A 24,077-nucleotide genomic window follows, 5' to 3' on the forward strand; every position below is an offset into this window, starting at 1 on the left:
TAAAGACCTTGAAAAATGGTTAAAATGCTTTTATGGATAAGGAGTTTTTCAAGATAAAAAAGATGCGAGAAAGATATTAAGATTTGAAGTGAAGTTAAGACGCCTGGTGTTGTACAGAAAAGCCTCTAGAACGGCAGAGTGATGAGAGCTCCAAGAAGGCAGACTCAGACTCCCACCCCGAGAACTGGACTGACAGTGACCCGCAGCCGCCTGCCTCGTCCCCACCCAAGACTGCTGATGACAAGAAGGTAATTCATCCCCTAAGTCCTCATAGTAATATTATTGCATGAGCCGTTTTGTGTTTGTGGAAATAATTATTAAAAAAACAGATTTAAAAAATTGGTTTAGAATAATATGAGCCAAATGTTGTGTTACGAGGAGGTTTCATGATTAATAAAACCTCATGTATAATGGCCATTCTATTTAAGTTGTCCCAGTTTTAATTGATCTATATAATTACTTTTGTGTCATTATGAGTTTTAAATTGTATAACAATATATATGCTCATGTATATTTTCTTCATGGTGATAGTAAGGCAAACTTAACTATGCGCAGGAAATATCTTAAACCAAAAGTAGATTACAAGAGTCGGAAGTAGACGCTTTTTTACTGCAGTAGGTTTCCGAGACCTATGTGCTTGTATTTTCCTGATGACATTGGAAATATAATTAATTTGAACCAGAAATGTTCCTACATGTGCAAGACATGATGAAAGAGTCAAGTTAAACTCTAATTCTCTTAACTATGATTAATAAATTAATAAGAATTATTATTATCTAATAAAATAATATGTATGATGTTTGCCTACTTACGTTTGAAAAATATCATATGATACCCATCACATTATATCATAAGTGCTTTTGCCAAGTAGTATGAGTACTTTTATTTTTAGGCATACAAGTATTTTGCTCTTTCTAAAAGGAAGTAACCCTTAACCCATTAGCCTACTTTGATAATGCAGGTTCTATTTCTTCACCAGGTACTAGGGATTTTACCAGTCTGGTGTACACTTGCATGAAAGTCACTGGAGGGCTCACCTTAAATTAACAGTGGTTAGCTGAGTGAAAGTTGATGGAATCAGTGCATTCGTGTATCCCAGACCCAAAACAACTACTTTGCATTTACTGTCTTTACTTTAAAAAGAAAAATTAACTACTTGATTTGTGTTATTCTGTTTTTTCAAGGCATTTATTATTTAAATCGTAACTATAATAATAGCATTTAAGAGTTAAGGAACCATAATAATAGTAAATAATGTAAACACTCTGCTTATACTAGCATGTCGTCGGATTACTAGCTTAGATGTTATTAAATACATCTCACATTAGTTCAATTTGTACTGTGATATGAAGGATCTAGACTATTTTTATCCAGTGATTTTTGCACCAAGATTGTTTACATAAACACATTTTTGTGATTGAAATCTGACTAGTCATGACAATGATGGGTTGAATATGTTTTGTTTGTGCTTTAACTACAAGATCTGAGTAGAAAAAGATGTACAAAATGTTCAAACAGGAGAAGGAGAACATAGATCGTGAGCGAAAGACTCGACTGTTTGCACGTGACCGTAATTCTTCATCATCTGTCGGCAAATCAAAGAAAGCAGAAAAGACAACTGGATGTGTCCTTAGTCCTAGTCAAGTCCAACCGGAGAGCTCTATTGCTGAGGTATTGTGAAGTAAACCTTTTTCTCAAAATGATTTTCTTATTTTTGTCATCTTTATTTTAGATACCTTATTCAATTTAAGGTTTTGAACCTTGGAATATTTTTTAGCCTTAAAAATTATGAAACTGACAACTGTAGTTGCATCTTTTGTTTTAAACTTTTGTATTGCTACTTGATTGTTGTGTTTCTATAGAGTAACAGTTTTCTTGGTACAGTCAATAGTAAGAGTCTCAAAAGGATTTGGAAATTCTATTATTGAGGTACTCTTTTAGTACCATCTAGCAAATCTTGAGGCATACTATCCAGGCAGTATGGACTTAAAACATTTGCTATTGAGGCCACACTAGTTTATCTAAAATCCTTTTCCAGCAAATGCATATTGGATCAATCCTTGCTAACAAGACTTGTTTAAAACGTTTTAAAGTTAAAGTTACATAAGTTGTATTATTATTACAGGCGTCACAGAGTGCAGCATGTTGACGATTTAATATTAAAATTCTGAACTCTGTTCATTTAAAACTTGAATCATAGAAACTACTTTGTAACTAATCATCTTACTGGAATTTCGGTCAGTATCATTCCAATGAATATTTAGTTATACTTATTTTTACATTTAAATATAAACATATTGATAAATTCTGTACATATGTAATATTTGAGTAATTTTGCATTGCATTATTTATAAATTATGTTGTATCAATATTTGATGTATTAATTGGCATACAATGTTTTAATGGAATGAATAAACATTTATTTATATTATTATTTATTTAGTTACTGTCATTCTTTGCAATCTCTAAGAGCTATGTTATTTTTCAGCCACGGAAGGTCCTGGTGGAGCAGCTCAATAGGGTGTTGCCCTCCGAGGACTGTGTTCCTGAGCAGCTAACCCTAGTCAACACAGGGGATCCTCTCGGAGCCCTTCTGGCTGCTAAACTGCAGGTCTGTGGGCCATTTTTTTTATAATCGTTTAGTCTATACATGTAATTCTATTAATAATTTGTTCTCACATTGCAGATTTGTATCATGTCTGTAGTCGGAACACGTGTCTCAAGCTGCATAAACTTATTTCTGATCATCTTTTGTTTATAAAGTTTTTGTTAAAGTAATACGTGGGTTTCATACACAATTATTTTTACAGACATATTTTTCAGCGTTTACAGAAAATTTATTTTAAATATATTTGCAGAAGTGATATATAGTACCAAAAATTTCATTTCATTTAAAAACATATGCAGAATATTTTGATTGTACCCATATAATCATACAACAGCTTATTCTATGAGTAAAATAAGACTTGTTGTGTTATTTCTGTCATCTTGTCTTATGGATGATGGGCCCACTGATGAATTCGATGATTAAATTGTTACGTAAACTGACAAAAGTATGTTTATTTATATCCTAGTTATGGTTTTGGAATTTCTTCTATCACAATATGGAGTAAAAACACAAATAATTTATAAATTCCATTTCATTTAAAATATCCTTAGTTATCTATAATTCTCATTGCCCAATTAGTATTTAAGATGGATGGTCAACAGTTTTGAAAACCATTCACAAATTTTTCAAAATATTCAAAATTTTAGCCATACAATTTTACAAAGATTTTCCAGACATGACAGGGCAGAAACTTGTTAGGTAATCATACTTGTAACTATGTATATCTTGAATAATTTCATAAGCCAGTTCAATTTAAAGTTTTGACACTTATTAGATATGTATTATAATCTGTGGTAAACTTTATTGTTATTCAAGGATTTTGTTTAAACGGATGTGAAGAGAGTTAATTTTATTTCATTTCACTGATAATTGTATAGCTAACTCTGATTTGTATTTACCGATTAAAATTTAAAACTAGTGCTATGTTAGAAGTTCACGATATTGATCCTGTTTTCAATGTTGTGTTCTTGTGTGACATACAATAACAGTACAACAAATTATATGTCTTTTTGAGCACATTTTTTAATGATAAGAATAACATATTTATTTTTATTGTGTATGCAAATTTTAACTTCACAGAAACAACAAAATCTTTATACATTCACATTATTAGCATAATAAAGCACAAGGTTCTGTAATTTCTATTGTCATCATATCAAAATAATCATTTGTAGGAATTATTTTGCATAACTTTGTTTAAGTGTAACAAACTTTACTTCATGTTTTTATGGACATTTTAAAACTTCACTTAACAAAACAAATGTCTTAATATTTTGAATATTATGTAAAAGCATTTATGTGGATTTAAATAATATATGTTATCTTGGATCAAAAAAACACTGAAAAGAAAAGGATAAATAATCTTTACCCAATAATGTAGCAATTTAGATTGTAAGCATTTATAAAAAAACATTTATATAATATAAACTATTCAAAGTAGAACCACAGTTAGGTTGCTCAGTAGAAAGGAGAAGTTTATTGTAGAATGTGGAATTACTCATTCACAAAAGACATTTTATTTGTTTTCAATATGCCTGCAATAAGATCAAAGATTGCTGAATACTTATTAGAAACTGACTATAGTTACAAAATATTGAAACAATTCTAGATATTGAAAGAAAAGGAGAAAAGTTAAAACACAAAAGAAGAATTGCATATTAATATATATATTATAGTACAGATCCTCAAAATATTCTAAACATCAGTCTAAAAAACAAGACAACACAGATTTCAGAAAAAATTTTAAAATTAAACAGAGAACACTAATCAAAATTACAAATGTGTCACTTAGATTTAACATCTTCGAGTTTATTCAAATGTACAATGAAGATGGCTTAATGCTGAAATACGTGTCTGTAAAATAAAATTTTTAGAAAGGGTTTTAGGTTTTAAAATTTTTAATATCAATCATAAAGATATCCCTATATTATGGAGTTAATAATATAAACATACTTTATTTACTATATACAGTCTTTTTAAATCCACAATTATTAAAAATTTTGTTTTTAAAATTTTGGAATTCCCTGATTCCATTAACTAGTACTAAAAATATTGTATCAATTAATTATTGTTTTATTAATAGAGTTAGTGTGTGGCTTGTATAAGACAAAAATAAATCATACTAACTGAAGTATAGTCACTCTGCTCTCTGTTTCCTGTTGAGCTAACTGTGATGATTTGCTGAATACTGTTCCCAATACACATCAGTGTACAAGTGTTTCAGACTTGTCAGATTCTAGTAATATTATCTGACGCAAATGATAAGTAATAAGACTCTCCACGCGCAATGTCTGCCAAGCGGCCAAAAAAATCAGGTGGAGGGGGAAAATGTACCTTGGGACCTTTCCCTTCCACAGGAGACCGCTCCCGGTTTGCTGGCAACAGCGGTTGACTCAACATTGCTTTGTGCGTGAAAGCTGTTTTGACAGTTGGTTCCAATTTGCCAGTGGCGGAAATGCAGCGATCGTTGGAACAGCGTTACACAATAAAATTTTGAGTATTGCTCAACATAACTTTTACCGAAACCCATGGGTTACTCAAAGAGGCTTTTGAGGACCAAGTTTTGTCCAAGGCCCAGATAAATGTATAGCTCAGGGCGTTCAAGGAAGGCCAAGAGGACGCTGAAGATGAACAGTGACCAGGGAGGCCTTTGACGACCCAAGAGGCGCGCCTGTTGAAATCCAAGGTTAAAACCATGCTAATCGTGTTTTTCAACTCTAATCCATAAGGAGCTTCGTACCTTTAACGAAGCATTGTGGACGCGGCCTTTTACAAGGAAGTGCTTCTTCAACTCAAAAAACGTTGAATTCTCCATCACGGCAATACGCCAGCACACACTGCCTTTCTCTGCACCTCTCTACTGGCCAAGTTGGGGTTCTGGTGCTTCCCCACCCTCCCTATAGCCCAGACGTGTCTCGCCCCGGACTTCTTCTTATTCCCGCTTGTTAAAAGGAAGTTGAAGGGAAAGCATTTCGACTCCATCGGGGCGATCCAAAAAGGTGTGACGGACGAGCTCAAGGCGATCCCGGAGGATGAGTTTAAAAATGTTTCCAGCAGTGGAAGAACCACTACCAGCGGCGTATTGATGCACAAGGGTACTATTTTGAGGACTATTAGTTTTATGATCCAAAAAGTTCAATAAAATTGCCTAAAAAAATAAGTCATTACTTTTCAATCGCACCCTGTACTTTCATCCGAAATGAATATTTCATTATCTGGTTGTTGATGAGAATTTTTGTGTAGGATCGCCAGCACAAGGTAATTTGTACAGCGAGCAGTGCAGACATCCGGGCCACAGTCTCTTGCCTGGTGAACAAGATACAGAAGTTGTAAGTTTTATATATCACAACAATACCATTGCCAAACCTCTAATCAAAAAAACACAACCATTTTGTCACAATTAATTCTCTGATGTTTTAACTGCAATAGTCACAGCAATCTTTTTTAATAACTACATCAAAGCTTACTAAACATAACACCATTGTAATTTCCATATGATAGAAACCTCTAATAACGTTTTTGTTCTAAAGTAAAATAAATTTAAAAATAATTCCAAATTGTGTTTTTAAAGTTATTTATCTCTTTATGGTGCTTATTTCTCCCAAAAGAAATTCAGTAACACGAGTAAAAAAACAAGTTGTTTCCTACAAAAATCTTTTAAAATACAAAATTAATTTTATGTTCAGGATTCCATTTTTAAAGAGAAGAATTTTTAAATTAAACCAAACTACCAATCTTAGTAACTTAGGTTGTCACAATTACAAATAATAAAAAATGTGTGGTTTTTTCATCAAGTTGTAATCATTATTTTTTAATATAATTATGTAATGTTCTGACTTTTTATGTGTTTATTTGAAATAAACTGACATATTTTCTTAATACATTTGTCAGCCTACCTAAGTACTATTCAATTCTTTATACTATTAACATTTGTGATTTAAACGTTTCCATTCACTCTTTTCCAAAGTAAATGTTTCTTTGCTATGACTTTTTAATGAAGTTTTATTGGATGTACAACTTACTCTATTTCTGTCATGGACACGCTTGTTCTTGTTATTCGAGATCAGGTGTGCTAAGCTCAAGCTTGCTGTATGCATGAACAGTGCTTCCATTTCTTACACTCCATTTACTTTTACTAGCTTTCTGGAATCCATCTATATCAGAGTTATGTACAGAATGATAGTGTACAAATTATACATGATTAGAGTAAATATTTTTGATTACAAATATTAGTTGTTAATTGTTTTTACATTGAAAAAGGTATATGTTGTCATTATGTATAAGTGTAGTGTGTGTAAATAAACTTATCCAAGTTAGAGTTGGTAAGACAATAAACTAAAATTTTCTATGGTTATCAGTGTGTTCACTAGCAAAGTTAAATGGCTACTGATTAATTCATTTTCTTTTGATAAATCCTGTATGTATATAAATAAATAATACATTCTAAAATTTAACGTACCATTTAAGTATTTGGTTAATTGTATTGGCAGTCTCAAAAGATGTTGTAAAAAAATTAATCAAATTATTTATGAATAACATCCAAGATGATCACATTTGGCCAGTAATATCTTTATTTGAATAAAATAAAATAGCAAAATGAAATAACATTTTTTTAACTGTACAGTAGCAATATTTTTTTAAATTAAAAAAACGTGTATCTTTTTAATTTTTTGTGCATTGAAAAATCAAATTAGGTTCAGGTCATTGTATAGTGTTAGATCTCCAGACGTGAAAGTAGTTGTTTGGTAGTGAATTGATGTTTTAGAACATTGATTTATAGAACATTTTAATTTTGTAGCTACATTAAAAACTGTACTACTTTATTGTTTTATCATTCTGAAACTACTAAAATATGTTTTAATTATCAATGATCAAGGTGGAAAACCGATTCTTCAGGGAAAACCACTTCTAGCTCAATTCTCAGGCCGAAGGAGGAAAATTGCAACCTTCGCTCAGGACCCTCCACATTTAGTCTGAGCTCAAGGTGACTCAGTGTTTAGTGGTTGATCAACCCCCCACCCCCAACCCCCACCTTGTTACACATTCATTGGTCATTTTACATCAGTACTTGGGTGAACACTACTGTTATGGCGTCCATGACTTGCATAAGGTAATGTCAGTCCAATCCCTCCTGCAATCCTGCAGTACTCTGCGATATATCCGTGTCCCTCATCACTCCTGCAATGTCCTGTGATTTCCATTCAACAAAATTAATTTTATTCCATTAGTAATTGTATAAAATATAATCTTGTAACAGTTTTACAATTATTATTTCCAATTTGTCTAATTATTTTGGTCCTAAGCTAATCAATATGAGCATTATTAATTTTCATGATTGTCATTGTGTATATCAATAATTTGGCAACATTCTGTAAAATTTTAGTGTTGATTTTTGGCAACGAACCTAAATAATAAGAATAGTTGGTCAGCTGTTAATTGTATACTGGGTGTCCGAAAAAGAACTCCTCAATTTGAAAGTTTATTTCAAGAGCATAAGCATTTGCACATGCAACAACAACACATGCGAAAAAGATAATTGATCTATTTTTTTAAGCACTAGTGTATATTAATATCAACCACAACCAACTGTAGTTTACTCCAAGCACTACCACAATTAATTACCTCTAACCAGAAATAATAAATCGAGCTCTCTACTGTAGAGTACTAATATCAACAATGAACTGATAGTTTGACAGTGACAGCAGTTCTCTGCAGTTGACTGGTTTCATTCAGTTTCCATGTATTTATTCATAGAAAATTTTACACATTCGGCTTAACACGTTCAGAAATCTCTTATTGATGATTAAGATAAATTTTAACAACTCTAATAACAGTTAAAATATAATTTATTTAATTATTGTGTATAAAAAACTGCTATTCAATCAATTCTATATTTCATTTAATTTCTAGAATAATAATAATAATAACTCAAATAAAGTTAATCACTATCAACAATTAAACAAAGAATACATGTATATATCGCATATTTGTACGACATCTGTATTATTAGCCGAGTTTTTGTATTATGACTTTGTATCTTCTATATTAAATAGACAACTAAAAAATCTACTACAAAAAATATAGAGAAAGAGGATAGGCAGATCTGAATCAAGCCCATTTTAGAGGGGGCTCAGGTTATTTGTAGGCTACATGTTTGATGTTACACTTAATAAGATTGGATTAAACTTTGTTATAAACGGGAACTCATCTCAAATACAAATATTTTTCATCCCAGAAACTTAATTTTAGTGTTTCAATGCTAGCAAATTGTTCAACTTTCAGTTTTGGTTTATAATTTGTATTTAATATAGATTTTATTTTAGGAAAATCTATATTTATGCTCATTAGAACTTACAGTTAGATATTCTGCCATTAGTTGATTTCTCTTCTTTATTCCATCTGCCACTGAGTCAAATGAAAGATAATAACAATCTATTTTACATATTATAATCTGAGAATCAATCAAGGTCGTATAACTCTGACAGCTCATATACATAAATGTAGATAATCTTCTCTATAAAGATATGCAACTATAGAGCTTACTTCAATAATTAATAGTTTTCACATAATTAATACATTTCAAATCCAGGGAATTCTTTTGCAGATCCTCGTATAACTTCAGCGCTTGATACAACTTCAGTATACGTGTTATGATTTATTTTGATTATTGCTTAATAACATGTTTTAAAAAATTTTATACCTTTGCAGCTCCAAGTTAAATCTATAATTCCTCTGTTGAAAAACCTTCCTCTCTCCAAGAAAATTAATTAATGAATTAATTTAGTGAATGGACTGCCCACAGTATCGCGGTTACACTCACACTTTTGTATGATAACAATTTATTGTCTTTATTGCTGAGAATACCTATCACACTATTAGGTACCTACTTTTACAATTTTACAATGATTTTACAATGAACACTTTTTCTTTTTTTAAATGATTTGATGAATAATTAAGAGTTATAATAAAAACTATTGAAATAAAAGTGTAAAACAATTAAAAATAACTGTCCCATTATATAAATAACAATTTTAATTTTTCAAGAATGATAAGTAGCAGTAAAGCTAATTACAATTCCATATTTGTGTCATCAATTAACATATATGTTGAGAAACTATATTTCAAGAGCTTGAGGATTCGATGAACCTTCTTGAACTAACAACATTTTTGGTGACCTGAACAGAAAAGTAGTATATTTATTTTAAGTACATTTTATAGCCTTTGGTGGGTTCTAGTTTATTATTGATATTAGTGTTTATGTTGTAGTGAGAGAGAGAGTGATAATGTCCCATTATATTTTCAGTATATTTTCAGACAGAACTGTGATAGAAGCACAGTTATCTTAGTAGAATTAGCATTTTATCTAAATTACATTTCAATGACATGTACAAGGTTTGTTTGAAAAGTATCCAATCTCCCTGTGACATGTGATGGACTGCCTCAGACAGCTATGGGGTACTCTTCTGAGATTGCTGTTAAGATTATTTGTTAAATAACGACCGGAATATGTTCAAAAAAGGTTATTACTTTGATTATTATGATTATTATTAAAATGATGGTGTACTGTGTTTATACAGAAGCTACAACTCTGAAACAAAAGCTCAATCTTCACAGTGGAAGAATCACCTGAGGAATTAAGATCATGTTTAAGCAATTGCTATTGGATTTGTTGCACAACATCAGGATGACGTTGATTAACGTTGCAGGAATATTAATGTCCAAAGGGGGCTACAAGATGCAGTGCGATGGAAACGGTTTGAATTGTGGACAAGCCTTGATTATATCCTACACCTAGACAACGCAGTTCATTCATCAAATCATATTCTTTTTAGTGACAAACAATATTAAACAGCTTCTACAATCATAAAATAGCTCCATGTTATTTCTGTCTATTCCCAAAATCGAAAAATTTTTTTAAAAGAAAGAGATATAAGGACGTAGAACGAATCAGACAAAATGCAACAACGATTCTGTTAGCCGTTAAAGAATCTTTCCAAAAGTGAGAGAAGAGTTGTACAACAGTAGTAGTGTGTGCAGAGGAGGATTTTGATGGGGACCAGGTCATGTGAGTCATTGGGTATTAGTGCCAAGTGACTCATATTATTTACAAAATTCAAGGTCAGATAGTTTTCAAACAAACCTCGTATTCTTATTCTGCAAGGGTAAATCTTTTTGTTCTTGAGTAACGATCAATCCCTAAGGTATATTTTGTTCTCTCAAACTCAAGTATCATATGCATATATGCCACTTTGTTTTATAAAACTAATATGACACAAAACTGTGTGATGTTTAAGCTTAAGGAATGGATAACTGTGGCTCTATTTGTAGTTGAGATAATTCCAGTGTGGATGTTGGCTCCGTCAGATTTATTTCATCTTTTACACTTGCCACAAAAAATTATTTTACTCTTTAATGGTAAAATACATAGTCACTATTCAGAGAAGAAATGTGACTGTATAGTGCGAAGGGTCCACTATTCTCTCTCTCTCTCTCTCTCCCTTGCACTAATGTTTTCACCTGTTACTTTAGCAGCGTGAGTTCTAACAGTATTTCAATTTTTGTTATTTAAATTGCATGTCTAATGTCCTGTCATTCCACCTCTGGCTGCACAGCCTAGCTGAGTCTTAACAGTTTACCATCTTTCTTACCTTACTCTCCTCTTTTGTTCTGATTTTTGCATGTGTCTAATTGCATGACATAGTAGTTTTATGTACAGATCTTTCAGATGTAGGGCTATAATGAAGTAACCAAAGCAGAATTAATATTTGGAATCACAAAAGATATTAAAACATCCACTTTGCAGATTGTATTATAAATATATGTTAACCCTCTAGAGCCCAGATGACGGACAAGTGAACAACTAAAGTAGCATTTAGTTTACTGTAAAATCATTGTTTGGGATCTAAAGGATATTTTGTATTTTATTTTGTACACAATCAAATCATCTAAAAAAAATTTCAAAAGCAAGATGTAGTGAAATTATTTTCAGGTTCATCTCATAAGAACAAGTTAAACCTTAACACTTTCACTTTTGTAAACTGAGTGAGACATGCAACTCTTACTCAGTTTGTGGTCAGTCAACATCTTAAACTGTTGTACAGTAACTGTCTAGTACATGTAGTTAACACCTTCTCTGCTAGTGTACACTGAGTGAGATCTTCTACTCTTAATCATACTCTACGCAGGAAGGCATCTGCCGCAGTCAATGTTTTAAACTGTTGTACAGTAACTGTCTAGTACATGTAGTTAACACCTTCTCTGCTAGTGTACACTGAGTGAGATCTTCTACTCTTAATCATACTCTACGCAGTAAGGCATCTGCCGCAGTCAATGTTTTAAAACTGTTGTACAGTAACTGTCTAGCACATGTAGTTAACACCTTCTCTGCTAGTGTACACTGAGTGAGATCTTCTACTCTTAATCAGGCTCTGTGCAGTAAGGCATCTGCCGCAGTCAACATCATAAACTGTTGTGTACAGTAACTGTCTAGTACATGTAGTTAACACCTTCTCTGCTAGTGTACACTGAGTGAGATCTTCTACTCTAATCAGGCTCTGTGCAGTAAGGCATCTGCTATTGTACAGTAGTCTATACATGGCTAGTGTCCACTGAGTGAGGATCTCTACTCTTAATCAGGCTCTGTGCAGTAAGGCATCTGCCGCAGTCAACATCTTAAACTGTTGTACAGTAACTGTCTAGTACATGTAGTTAACACCTTCTCTGCTAGTGTACACTGAGTGAGATCTTCTACTCTTAATCATACTCTACGCAGTAAGGCATCTGCCGCAGTCAATGTTTTAAACTGTTGTACAGTAACTGTCTAGTACATGTAGTTAACACCTTCTCTGCTAGTGTACACTGAGTGAGATCTTCTACTCTTAATCATACTCTACGCAGTAAGGCATCTGCCGCAGTCAATGTTTTAAACTGTTGTACAGTAACTGTCTAGTACATGTAGTTAACACCTTCTCTGCTAGTGTACACTGAGTGAGATCTTCTACTCTTAATCAGGCTCTGTGCAGTAAGGCATCTGCCGCAGTCAACATCTTAAACTGTTGTACAGTAACTGTCTAGTACATGTAGTTAACACCTTCTCTGCTAGTGTACACTGAGTGAGATCTTCTACTCTTACTCAGGCTCTGTGCAGTAAGGCATCTGCCGCAGTCAACATCTTAAACTGTTGTACAGTAACTGTCTAGTACGTGTAGTTAACACCAGCACTGGTGTCCGCCGCAGTCGATGTGTCAAACAATTTTCACTCCTTATTATTGATCATAGAATTATGGAACATTTTAAACAATTTAAATCAATAATTAATTTGTATCTAATTGCTTTTTACTTTTTCTTTTATAGTAGTAGCCTTTTTGAGTGTTTAAGCAGTATAGTACAAAAATATTAGAGATTTTGTTTATGAGTGATAGAAATAAAACTAATTTTCTTATCATGAAAGCCACCAGTATTGCTGGCTATTAATAGCATTTTGTTTTACACCATGAACTCATGAGACTTCTTGAACTAGCTCTTTGCATAAAATAATGGTTGTGACAAGAATAAACTCCAGGTTGTTTCACTAGTCAGCTTTTAAATAGTCCCTTCTACAGTTATAATTACTTCCATTGCATATTGTTGCTTTAACTACTAGCACATTATTGTAGCAAGGAAAATTTAATCATTCCTTTATTAAAGGATTCAACAGGTCCTTCTTAAAACTGTGACGTCTGTCAGTCTGACCGTCTGTGCTGTAACACTTTATAGAAATGTTCTAAAGGCGTGAAAATTGATTCATAGGTTCCTATCTATTCAAGGTTTTGTCCCTATTGATTGAAAAGCTTAAATGGATGAAAAGTTGAAAGTAATTCTGTGAAGAAATGCTGTATTTAGTTTGTTGCATTCTGTTGTGTTCTTCAATACTAGATTAAATACTAGATTGGAGTATTTCAAGCATCCGGAATGAGTTTGATTACTCAAGATCTGCTTCTCAGGTTTAGTACAAATTTGGTATATAAAGTTTTGCCTACTGTTTGGGAATCTGACTGTAGTTCCTCACTTTGAAAATGCTTTATCCTGCTCAAACTCACTTATTTTAAACAAAACCAATCCGATAATTTTCCATAGTTAATCAGATAAGTTCAGTGTAACATTGACATTCATGAGTCTTTATTTTACAGTTGCAACTCAAACCCCAAGCCGCCATCACAGATCAAGTTACTGCTTGCTGGCTCTGACAGTTTCATCAACTGTGTCCTACGTCACTACGTAGAGCAGCTCTCCTCAAAACCTCCTGACTGGCAGACCTACATCCGCTTTCTTGTTGTACCTTTAGGTATTCATCATTGTACATTTTCCATTATGAAGCATACGTGTATTTACACACTTAGTATTATATAATCCAAATATTTGAATTGCTCATATCTAGCTTTCCTGAATTATTGAAAGATAATGTGATGAGCATATATGAGGGATAATGTTATGTAGGGTAATTATAATGGGGGTGTTTTGAATAACTGTATAATTTGAGAAATTTTAAGCTATTGGGAACATAATACTTCTACTTACAGCCCTGAAAGAACTAATTGTTAAAAATGCTAAAATACAAATGATTACTATATATTATGTTAAAAATGTATTTTTATGAAATTTTAATTAATAAGATATATTTGTTTTGTTAATGAAAAATGCTCTCATTGTTAAGAATCAAAATTATTTAGCAAATTTGTTTTATGTGAACAAAATTTGTCGACTTAAATTTTAGAAAGCAATTGATATTTTTGATTATTTAAAATTATGTGCATTAATGTTTTATATCAGGTGTTAGTTTAGTTCTTTATTTGAACAATTTTATATACATCAATAACCTTTTTATTTTAAGTTATATATGCCTTTTATAAAATGCATTAATTTAGATTAACCATCATATTTTAACTAAATAATCATTGTAGTAGATCATTATAGATATACAGGTATGTAGAGTTATGTTATTAAATAAATGACACAATACCCATAAAAAATCTTAGAACAAACAAATATTTAACCCATACTTAGAATTAAAGTCAGAAAGAAGTAAATATACTCATTATAATCAAAAGCATACAACGTATAATACAATTAAAATTATTCTAAATCGAATATCACTGCAATTATACAACCTTACAAAGTAATTTTTTTTTTAAATCATAAACATTTTTCATAAATAACCAACCACACAAGAGTTTATTCCCAATAATGATTTAGAGAAAGTGGAGCAATTTGAAAATCAGCTTGCATACAGTAATTATCTTGTGTGGGATCAGGTTTTGTTATAGTAAAAATTTAGAATCCAGTTGAGATTCTAACTATACATTTACTGAAACATTTCTGATGTATCCTGCAGGCAACAACACACTATGTCGCTACCTTGGCAGCCTGGATGGAGTATACAACTCCACTTTCGTCTCAGACAGCTGGAAGGAGTTGCTAGAACGGGGCGAGACCAACGAACTAGTCAACAGGATTCAGCGGTATTTGCTGCAGTCCAGTGCTGCTGTCAACCTGCCTATAGCAGAGGCTATGCTCACTTACAAGGAGAAGAGGTATTATAAGTGTTACTTTCTAGTAAAATATGCAAATAACTTTTTGTACTAATAACACTTTAAGAATTTAACTGTGTTAGCAAAGTTTTTATATAGTGTTAATCAGACTCTTAGATATTAGTTAGATAATTTTTTTACTCAACTAATAATAGTACAGGATACAGAATTATTCAAAAACATAGACATAATCTAATTAAATTTTATTTAACAAAATGTAGACTTGTTTTGAACAATCTACAAATCAAAAGAAATTGAAAAGTTTTGTTGACCACGGCGTGAACCGTAATAGTTGCATAAACAACCTCTATGGTGTTCACCCCAATAGTTACGTAAGGGTTACTAGGATGATCGTGTATCATCAGATGTGAGCAAGATTCTACGTTTTATTTTTATTAAGTATAACAGCATGATAGACTGTCAGTGTATAAAGTGTATAAGTAATTCTACAAAATGCATAAGAAATAACATAGTGAAATGTTATTCAAAACCTAGTAACAATCAAAAGATACTTCTAATAATGATAAATTAATACTAAAACAAAAATAAATTATTAAATAAACTGATAAAAACTTAAATTACATCAAACACGTCCAATCAAAATTTAAATTACTAGTATCACAGGCCAAACATGCATCAAAAGAGTAAGACGCATTGATTTTAAATCGTTTAGTATCAATTTGTATCTTAATAATCCAAAAAGTTGATTAAGCAATTTTAGTTTCATAAAATGTGACTGCTTTTTACTGAAATTTTACTGAAGTCTTTATCTGTGATTTTAGATCAAATTCTATCTTTTTAGTTTTTTATTGAAAATTAAGTGCTGGCTAAATCTTTATTGATAGTTCAATATAATCTGCTTTTAGTGCTTTACAAAAATTCTTGAATTCGCTCTCTGCGTTAGGTACATCATTCTGTGTCAGTGGGAAGAATTCTTCATCATGAAAAGTGTAAGTAGATGGCGGGCAAAAAGTCAAATCAAAAATTTTGGACTGTTTTCTAACAACTGATTCTGTACTGATTTTGATAAATAAATAAAAGGAAAAGGAAGTTATTTCTAAAAAAGTGTTACGTTGTAATATTGGAGTGCTGTTGAAAACACTCAATGCTTTTCATCCTTAGAAGTGTAAATAGTATTGAAGATTAATATGTCTTTGATAAAGTTAATAAGGTAATAATTTAAGGATGTAAATAGAAATACTGTGTAAAATAACTAACTTTTTTCCTAATTAATTCCATTTTCCTTTCATACAACTAAGTAGGTAGTATATTTTGATACCATATATAAGCTGAAAATTGCTTTCATTATCTAAAATACTTGTATTTTTCAGCTCTGATGATGAGTCTTCTCAAATCTTCATTCCATTTATGAATGTGAGTATATCTTTGATCATTAACTAAATAAAGTGAATTTTAGGTGATATGAGTTTATTTTGACTAGTTTTGCTGATTTATTTACCTTCAGTTGACCTACAAGACCTTTGTAACAAAGAAGACATTATTTCTAGAGTTAAGGAATCAATCCACCAAACTGTCATTATATACCCCATTAAGGACACAACGCCCAGCCTTAATACATCACAATGAAGGCATGTCTCATGGCCCTAGCAATACCAAAAAAACATAAAGAGATCATGATTATATTAAAAATTGCAAAGTCCGTAATTTTAATGTGGTAATAATGTAAAATTACATTAAAGCTAGTTATGCAAGAAGTTTTAGGGGTGTTTTGAAAGGAACATCTTCCATCAAAAATATCCAAGAGATGTTGGGTGAGTGTGTGTCGTTGTCGTGAAGAAACAAAACTTTTCACCTCAGTTTTCCCAGATACAGTGTTTTACAATATCTTTCTGCATTAATTGTCGAGCCTCATTGTGGGAAATCAGCCACACTGTTGTCATGATCTTTCTGGCTGAAAGAGTTTCGAGACATTTTGTTTGTTACTTTTGTTGTTGTTATTTTATCAAGTATTTCCATTCTATAGATTGCCTTTTCATTTCACAATTAACATGATTTGCCTATGTTTCATTACCACTTACAATACAATTGAGAATTTCATTATTATGTTTATTATGTCTTCAACGAAATTTGGCAATACAGCAAGCCTTTTTTATGGTCTTCTGTAAGGATTTTTGAAACCCACTTGGCACAAAATTTGTGGTAGCTAAATTACTCTACAACAATTTCATGAACTAAGCTTTATGGAATTCGGATAAAATGTTCTGTAATGGTGGAACAACGATTTTCACACATTTTTGTATTGATTTTCGTCAGCAAGTCCTCGTTAACCAGGCTAGGCCTACCACTGCAATCCTTGTCGTGAACATTGGTGCAGAAATTTTAATAATAAATACACCTACTCCACCAACATTAAAATTTATAACAAACAGGTAATTTACAAACAGTAGGAACATGGTTGGTCCCCCTGTTGCAGTCAATATGTTAAACTACTGTACAATAACTGTCTAGCAGTAATACATGTAGTTAACACTTTACTGCGACTATATCTCAAGTGATGATAAGTATTTTAATAAGATAGCAAGTGCACTAGGGCATCTGCTGCAGTCAACCTATTAACCTGTGAATATTCATAGCTATCTTAAAATTAGGAGCTAACAGAGCAAAAGTTTCAAAACCTTTGACATACTGTAACACTTCTGATGGACACATTGTTCAAGTAAATCTCTTAATACTTTTTATATCTTAGCTTAATTTATATGGACTGGAAAATACACATTGTTATATGCTTTTAACAAATAAATTAGTCAAAACTATCTTTTAAGGTTTTTTTTGTACACACTGCGTTAAAACGTTGCTGTCAAAATTAAAATCTTAAAATGTTTAAATTTTGTTAGCAATGTTCTTACACCATATGAACCAGAAAACAGGTAACTTAGTAGATGCTCACAAAACAAAATGGGTTGCATAATCTTAAAAATAGAAAACCGAAACAAAACTTCACATAAGTACATATATATATTTTTAAAATAAATCACTTAGTGCAATTGTATATTTTCCCTAATGTGCTATAACAGATAAGTGGAACACAGTATGTAGCATTGGTTGACTTACAGAATCTGACTGGATACTGAGAGTTACAATTTTTTTCCAACTGGTGAATCAGAATACTTTGTCATACCCATTACATCATATAGAATGTGTTAAGGCATTCTTTTGCTTGACAGGATGTTCGTCTGGGGTCACCAGAGACTTCCACCACCACTTCAGTGGACCTAGAGGAGGGGCTACCCCCAATCATCTCTGGCTCTCCTCCCTCCAGTCTCACAATTGGCTGTGACAGGAAGATTACCCCACCCAGCTCCCCGAACATTGGTCAAAGCAGGTAAAGCCCTAACATTACTTTTTTTGCTTTATAATACTATAGCGTTTATCACTCAACCAAGGTGGTAAAAGTAAACCAAAGTAATTGTGCTGCTTTCTATGTTGTGCTCATAATTTATGATTCACTCTAGTAAAATGGGGAATGAATACCCTATCCTAACCATATTTTTCTTGAACCTAATTGCTCTACCTTTACCTTTCATACTATTTTCATATCTTAATGTCAATCTTACACTGGGTAAATTTATATCATTACTGACAATAAGCATTGTCATACCATGTTCTCTATACAAATTCAGTATTTTCATCAGTTCTGTATGAACAGTCTTGAATATTATATAACACCACCACGACATATTAAACATTGTAAACGTAGAAGTGAAAAACTGGAATGAATATTAATCTTCAGCATACAGCCTGTTTCTCCCACACGATGCTGCAAAATGTCTTGTACCAAAATTTGCTTCATTTTCATAGTCCTAATCCTGCCATGTTCTACCATGTCTAGTTTAACTTACTCTATATACAGTATCTAACCTATTCTGACCTAAGCCTCATCCTCCTACACTGACCTTATTTACATTGTCACAGTTCTAACTGACTGGCCAAGTACTGTGTTTCCCTACAGGGAACTGTGTGAGCCCTTGGAACTACAGTTGGACTATTGGTTACTGCCTGGCAAATCCAACGATGCTAGGGGTGACACAGGAGGTGGTGGAGGGGAAAAGAAGAAGGGCGACTCCACCAAGTCCACGCTTAAATCCACGTTCCGTTCGCTGCAAGTAGCACGACTGTCACTGTCAGGCGAGCAGCCATCCCCACACTTCACTATCAGCTACTCCACCAAAGAGAAAAAACAGAAAAGTAAGTGGTTAAAGAGTGAAATTACATCACCCATTTCCGTGATGGTGTTCATTAGCTTGATCATGATTAAATGTGACTTCACAAAAATTAGTATTTACTATTCAAATAATTAATGGAGCAGAAAAATTACTAATGTTTTTATAAATCAATGACAATCGCTTAGATTTGTAAAATAAAGTTTTTAAAATAATGATACCAAATGTTAACTTTATTTGATTTTTACAAAATACGAGACTATAATTATTTTACTTTTCTTGAGGTTGACTCAATAGAAGTAATTCAATAAAAAAAGTGTTAGTAGGATCTAGTTACAAATTTAATAAGATCAAACAACATTTTCTCGAAACAGTTTAATAATTATTGAAACCTTTTGGAAATATCAACAAATTCTGTATTTTTTAATATTTAATATATTTAAATTTTTAACCCTCCCATTGGACTTCGACTAGAATCTAATTAATTGAGGTGTTTTGACACTGGTAAAATCAATTGTTGTATGTTTGATTTTACCACATATTAAACTATCACTTCAAATATTAAGCCAGAATAAAATAATAAATATGGAATATAACATATAGGTGCTTCTAATGACTTTTTAGTACTAAAAACGGGTATTTATAAATTAAAGCAATGATGCTGGTCAATTTTAATGATGCATTAATGTGAAATTGTTGCCGAACGCCATGTTGAGATTGAGTTCCTGGTGTAAGCAAATTTCAAAGTACCATCATGGAGGAAATGTTCAGTATGTGAGAATTAGAACTACATCACTAATGTGATTAATTTATCGTAATCTTGTAGTTTTTCATCAAGTTTGTTGTTATTATACAGCATGCCTGAAATTAGTAGTGGTTTAAAAGTATATAAATCATTATATTTTATTTTGTTTTTATTTTAATATATCAAGCTATAAAGTAATTATACTTACATAGATAAGTTTTGTATTTTAATAGGGTATTATATCTTTCAAAACATTCTGCAGGATGAAGTTTTGCAGTCATACAATGTTCCCATTACAATTATTTGTATGTTGGAGCTCGTCCAACATCGTGATTATGCCATTCCTTTTGTATGTCTGATGGCATTCAACATAGTAATGAAGTCACTTTTTCTTTGATCTACAATGAGATCACATCACATTCTCAGGAACTAGTACATGACAGACATGAGAACGATTGTCATTATTTGCTGGTTTCCGTTGGTTTTTGTTGTTGTACTTTCAGACTACGTCAGTAACTGTATATATTCTCAGGAACTAGTACATGACAGACATGAGAACGATTGTCATTATTTGCTGGTTTCCGTTGGTTTTGTTGTTGTACTTTCAGACTACGTCAGTAACTGTATATATTCTCAGGAACTAGTACATGACAGACATGAGAACGATTGTCATTATTTGCTGGTTTCCGTTGGTTTTGTTGTTGTACTTTCAGACTACGTCAGTAACTGTATATATTCTCAGGAACTAGTACATGACAGACATGAGAATGATTGTCATTATTTGCTGGTTTCTGTTGGTTTTGTTGTTGTACTTTCAGACTACGTCAGTAACTGTATATATTCGTAATCGGGTACGTCTTTTCTTTATGATTTCAAAGTTATTGCTGAGTTTGAAAATGAAGTTGATTCTATTACTGATAAAAATATATAAAGTATACATAGTAACATATTCAGATAGTACATTTTTTATAGAACATTAAGTAACATTTTCTTATAGCTTAAAAATATGCTTTAATGTATCTGAAATTCAACGCAAATGTACTGAAGGATATCCACCATTCTGTTACCTCTAACATGATTCGTGCTGTACACATTAATAGCTTTCATGGTTTTGTTCCAGTTATGAGGCTTGGAAAGAAAAAAGAGAAGGAGAAAGAGAACGAGCCAAAAAGTCAAGTGGTGGAAGGAGTTTCAAGACTAATAGTGTCACCTAAAGCTCAAAATATTCCTCTTAAGTGTAAGTATGTTGGAATTCTGTGGTCATAATTAAGTGGATCCAAAATATTTTTAGTTTGTTATTTCAACAATTCGATATATATATATATATATATATATATATATATATATATATATATTAATATTAATAAGTTATTGTAGACTTGAGTATCATTAACAACATGTGTATGTGTAAAAAAGTGTCAATTCTGAAATGACCAAAGGAAAGTTGATTTCCTCAAGTGTAGTTTATACTTTTTGTTTGTTCCAGTGTGTATAGACGGCACCGAGTGGTCCGGAGTGAAGTTCTTCCAGCTCTCAGCTCAATGGCAAACTCACATCCGACATTTCCCTGTGTCTCTGTTCTCAGCCTCTGACATCACACAGCTCTAAGTCACACTGGACTCTGGGAACATCCATCATCACTTTGGGTTGTTTGTGTTGTCATTCATATTGACTTTCACAGTGGGTAAAAAAAATAGTTGTACCATTTTTGTTTGGATTTGGCTATTGATTTATACCCTAAGAGAATTTCACAATACTTTGAAATAAAGTATCTCTACAGACCTTTCCTAATGTGTTTAATGTGAATAATGCAAAATTCTGAAAATAAAATATTGGAGTTTTATTAATTGATCAACATTTCATGATTATGATTTTGTTTTTATTCCTTAATTTTAGATTATTAATTCCTTGCATTGAGCACTCGCACTAAGTCTGTTGATGTTCCCGAGGCGGTGTCTTCACGAATCTGTGATATCCATCCTAGGCAAGGTCTCAAGTCAAACGTGTACACTAGTTACACTTGTCTTGTGTTCGTACCGCTTTCAAGGATTGTTCATTATATTAATTGTGAAATAATTCTCATGTGTACAGTCATAGGTTAAGTTTTTATTGTATTCAATATTTCGTCCTACATTTAGTGCCATTTTAGTGCATTTAAAACGAGTTATCGCTTTCACATTTATAACTGTTACAAATATATTAAATGTACTGTTAAAAGTTGTCTAAAATTTAGGTCATACGTGTTGTATGTATGGATATGATATTAATTGTAAAGACTGCTTTTTATTTAATACTGAATTGATCGTTTTAAGTGTAAGTTATTGAATCAAGTGTTTTAGTGTAATATTGTATTATACCTTGATTTGCAATCTAAGTCATTTTGATGAAAGTGAAGCTTGATGTATACTCTTTAAACAGACGTAGACTTGAAATAATATTCATGCAATTATTTGATTTGTGAGAATTATTCATGGGCAATGAAAAGCAATAATATTGTAAAATAGCAATAGGAATATAATTTTGAAAATCAGCAAATGTGTGGTTTTAACATAAGCTTAAAATTTGTGTGTTTAAATCAACTCAAAAATATATGCTGTAGCCACAAACAATATTTACTAAGTTAAAGTTCATTATGCTTCATTAGCATAACATATTAATGGATGGTTGTATTTATGTACTGCTAAAAACCAGACTATCAATGGTTTATTATTGAAAGAATTACTGTGAATTCTAAAATTAAGTTTTGACTATAAATTTTCATACATAAAATGTGATTAATAGAATTAAAGGAATTTGAAATATGTAGGCTTTGGCAGTGCATTAGTACCGTTTGTATTGTTATTATTATTATAAAATAATTCCAATAAATGAAAATTTGTTAGATATTTTTATTGATTCACACTTGCGTGATAAAATGTTACAACTAAGATATGTGAGTGCTGACCAATTAAAATCTGTGAAATTGTTATCAATTTCTTTGTGCTTAATTTGTTGTCGCTGAATATTTTATTTATAAAAATTTGTTCTATTTAAAAAGATTTATTAATTTAAAAAAAGATTTATTTTGTTTTAAAAATATATATTTTAAAGATGTTTCTAATACTGTTGGAATAATATAAATTACTTAAGGACTAAAATTACTGGTAATCGTAATTTATTATTATTTAAATTTTTACCTTTAGTATAAATACTTTAAATAGTTGTCAATAAAAAACATATTATATGACTAAAATTTTGCTAATCAGAGACTCTTTATAAAACTTTATTGCTTATTTTTGAAGTATGTTGTAAAACTTGTCAAAAGATAAAGTTGTTGGTGGCATTAAATAGTTTTATATACATAACATTAAGAGGTCAACCAAACTTTGACTATAATGAGAGTATAATTGTTCATACACAGTATTTTGGATTTCAGTGGCATAATACAGTATATCATTTACACACAAAAAATATATATATTAAATTAATGTTTTGTGTGTGAGTTTAAACTATTAACATTCAATTTTGTATAAAGTAATATATAAGCCATTCCTTTAATTTTACTCTCTTCTGGTGTATTTTGGTTGTTCTCTGCCCAAAAATGAACCAAACCTCACTAGTAGTTTTATTGTACTGAATTCATTTAATAAAAACATACAAAATATGAATTATGAATAATCTTTTTTGATACAAAAAATACATGTCTTGTTTGTATGTTGTGTCAAATTTATTTTGGTTCTTGCTTACTTTTACATTAAAGTAATGTTAAAGTGTATTTTCTGCATTTTATTTACGGTTTACCCATCCTGTTCGTAATGTTTATTTTCTAAGAAAACCTAGTTCATAAACAGTTTACACTTACCTCAACTATAAATGTATTTATGAAGGTAAAGGAGAAAGTTTGCTGCCATACAAATTTACGATTTCTGGTTTTCTTTGCTTATTGAAGACAAATCAGATAGAATTCATTTTATTTCAATTGAAAGGAGAATATTTAT

The 24,077-nt window shown here is 31.5% G+C and overlaps 1 protein-coding gene across 1 annotated transcript; it reads left to right on the forward strand.

The window, feature by feature from the left end:
- Positions 1-98: 98 nt before the first annotated feature.
- On the forward strand, positions 99-23,854 carry LOC124352750 (phosphofurin acidic cluster sorting protein 2; the record flags this gene model as incomplete). Its single annotated transcript, XM_046802405.1, has 12 exons — positions 99-248; positions 1,519-1,671; positions 2,489-2,611; positions 5,852-5,937; positions 7,485-7,592; positions 13,777-13,931; positions 14,979-15,177; positions 16,506-16,548; positions 18,360-18,517; positions 19,145-19,380; positions 21,221-21,337; positions 21,587-23,854. Coding segments are annotated over 12 exons (1,650 nt in total), but the record flags the coding sequence as incomplete, so codon positions are not given.
- Between the last annotated feature and the right edge of the window lie 223 nt (positions 23,855-24,077).

The sequence above is a fragment of the Homalodisca vitripennis genome, chromosome 1, assembly GCF_021130785.1.
Source record: "Homalodisca vitripennis isolate AUS2020 chromosome 1, UT_GWSS_2.1, whole genome shotgun sequence".
Lineage (NCBI taxonomy): Eukaryota > Metazoa > Arthropoda > Insecta > Hemiptera > Cicadellidae > Homalodisca > Homalodisca vitripennis.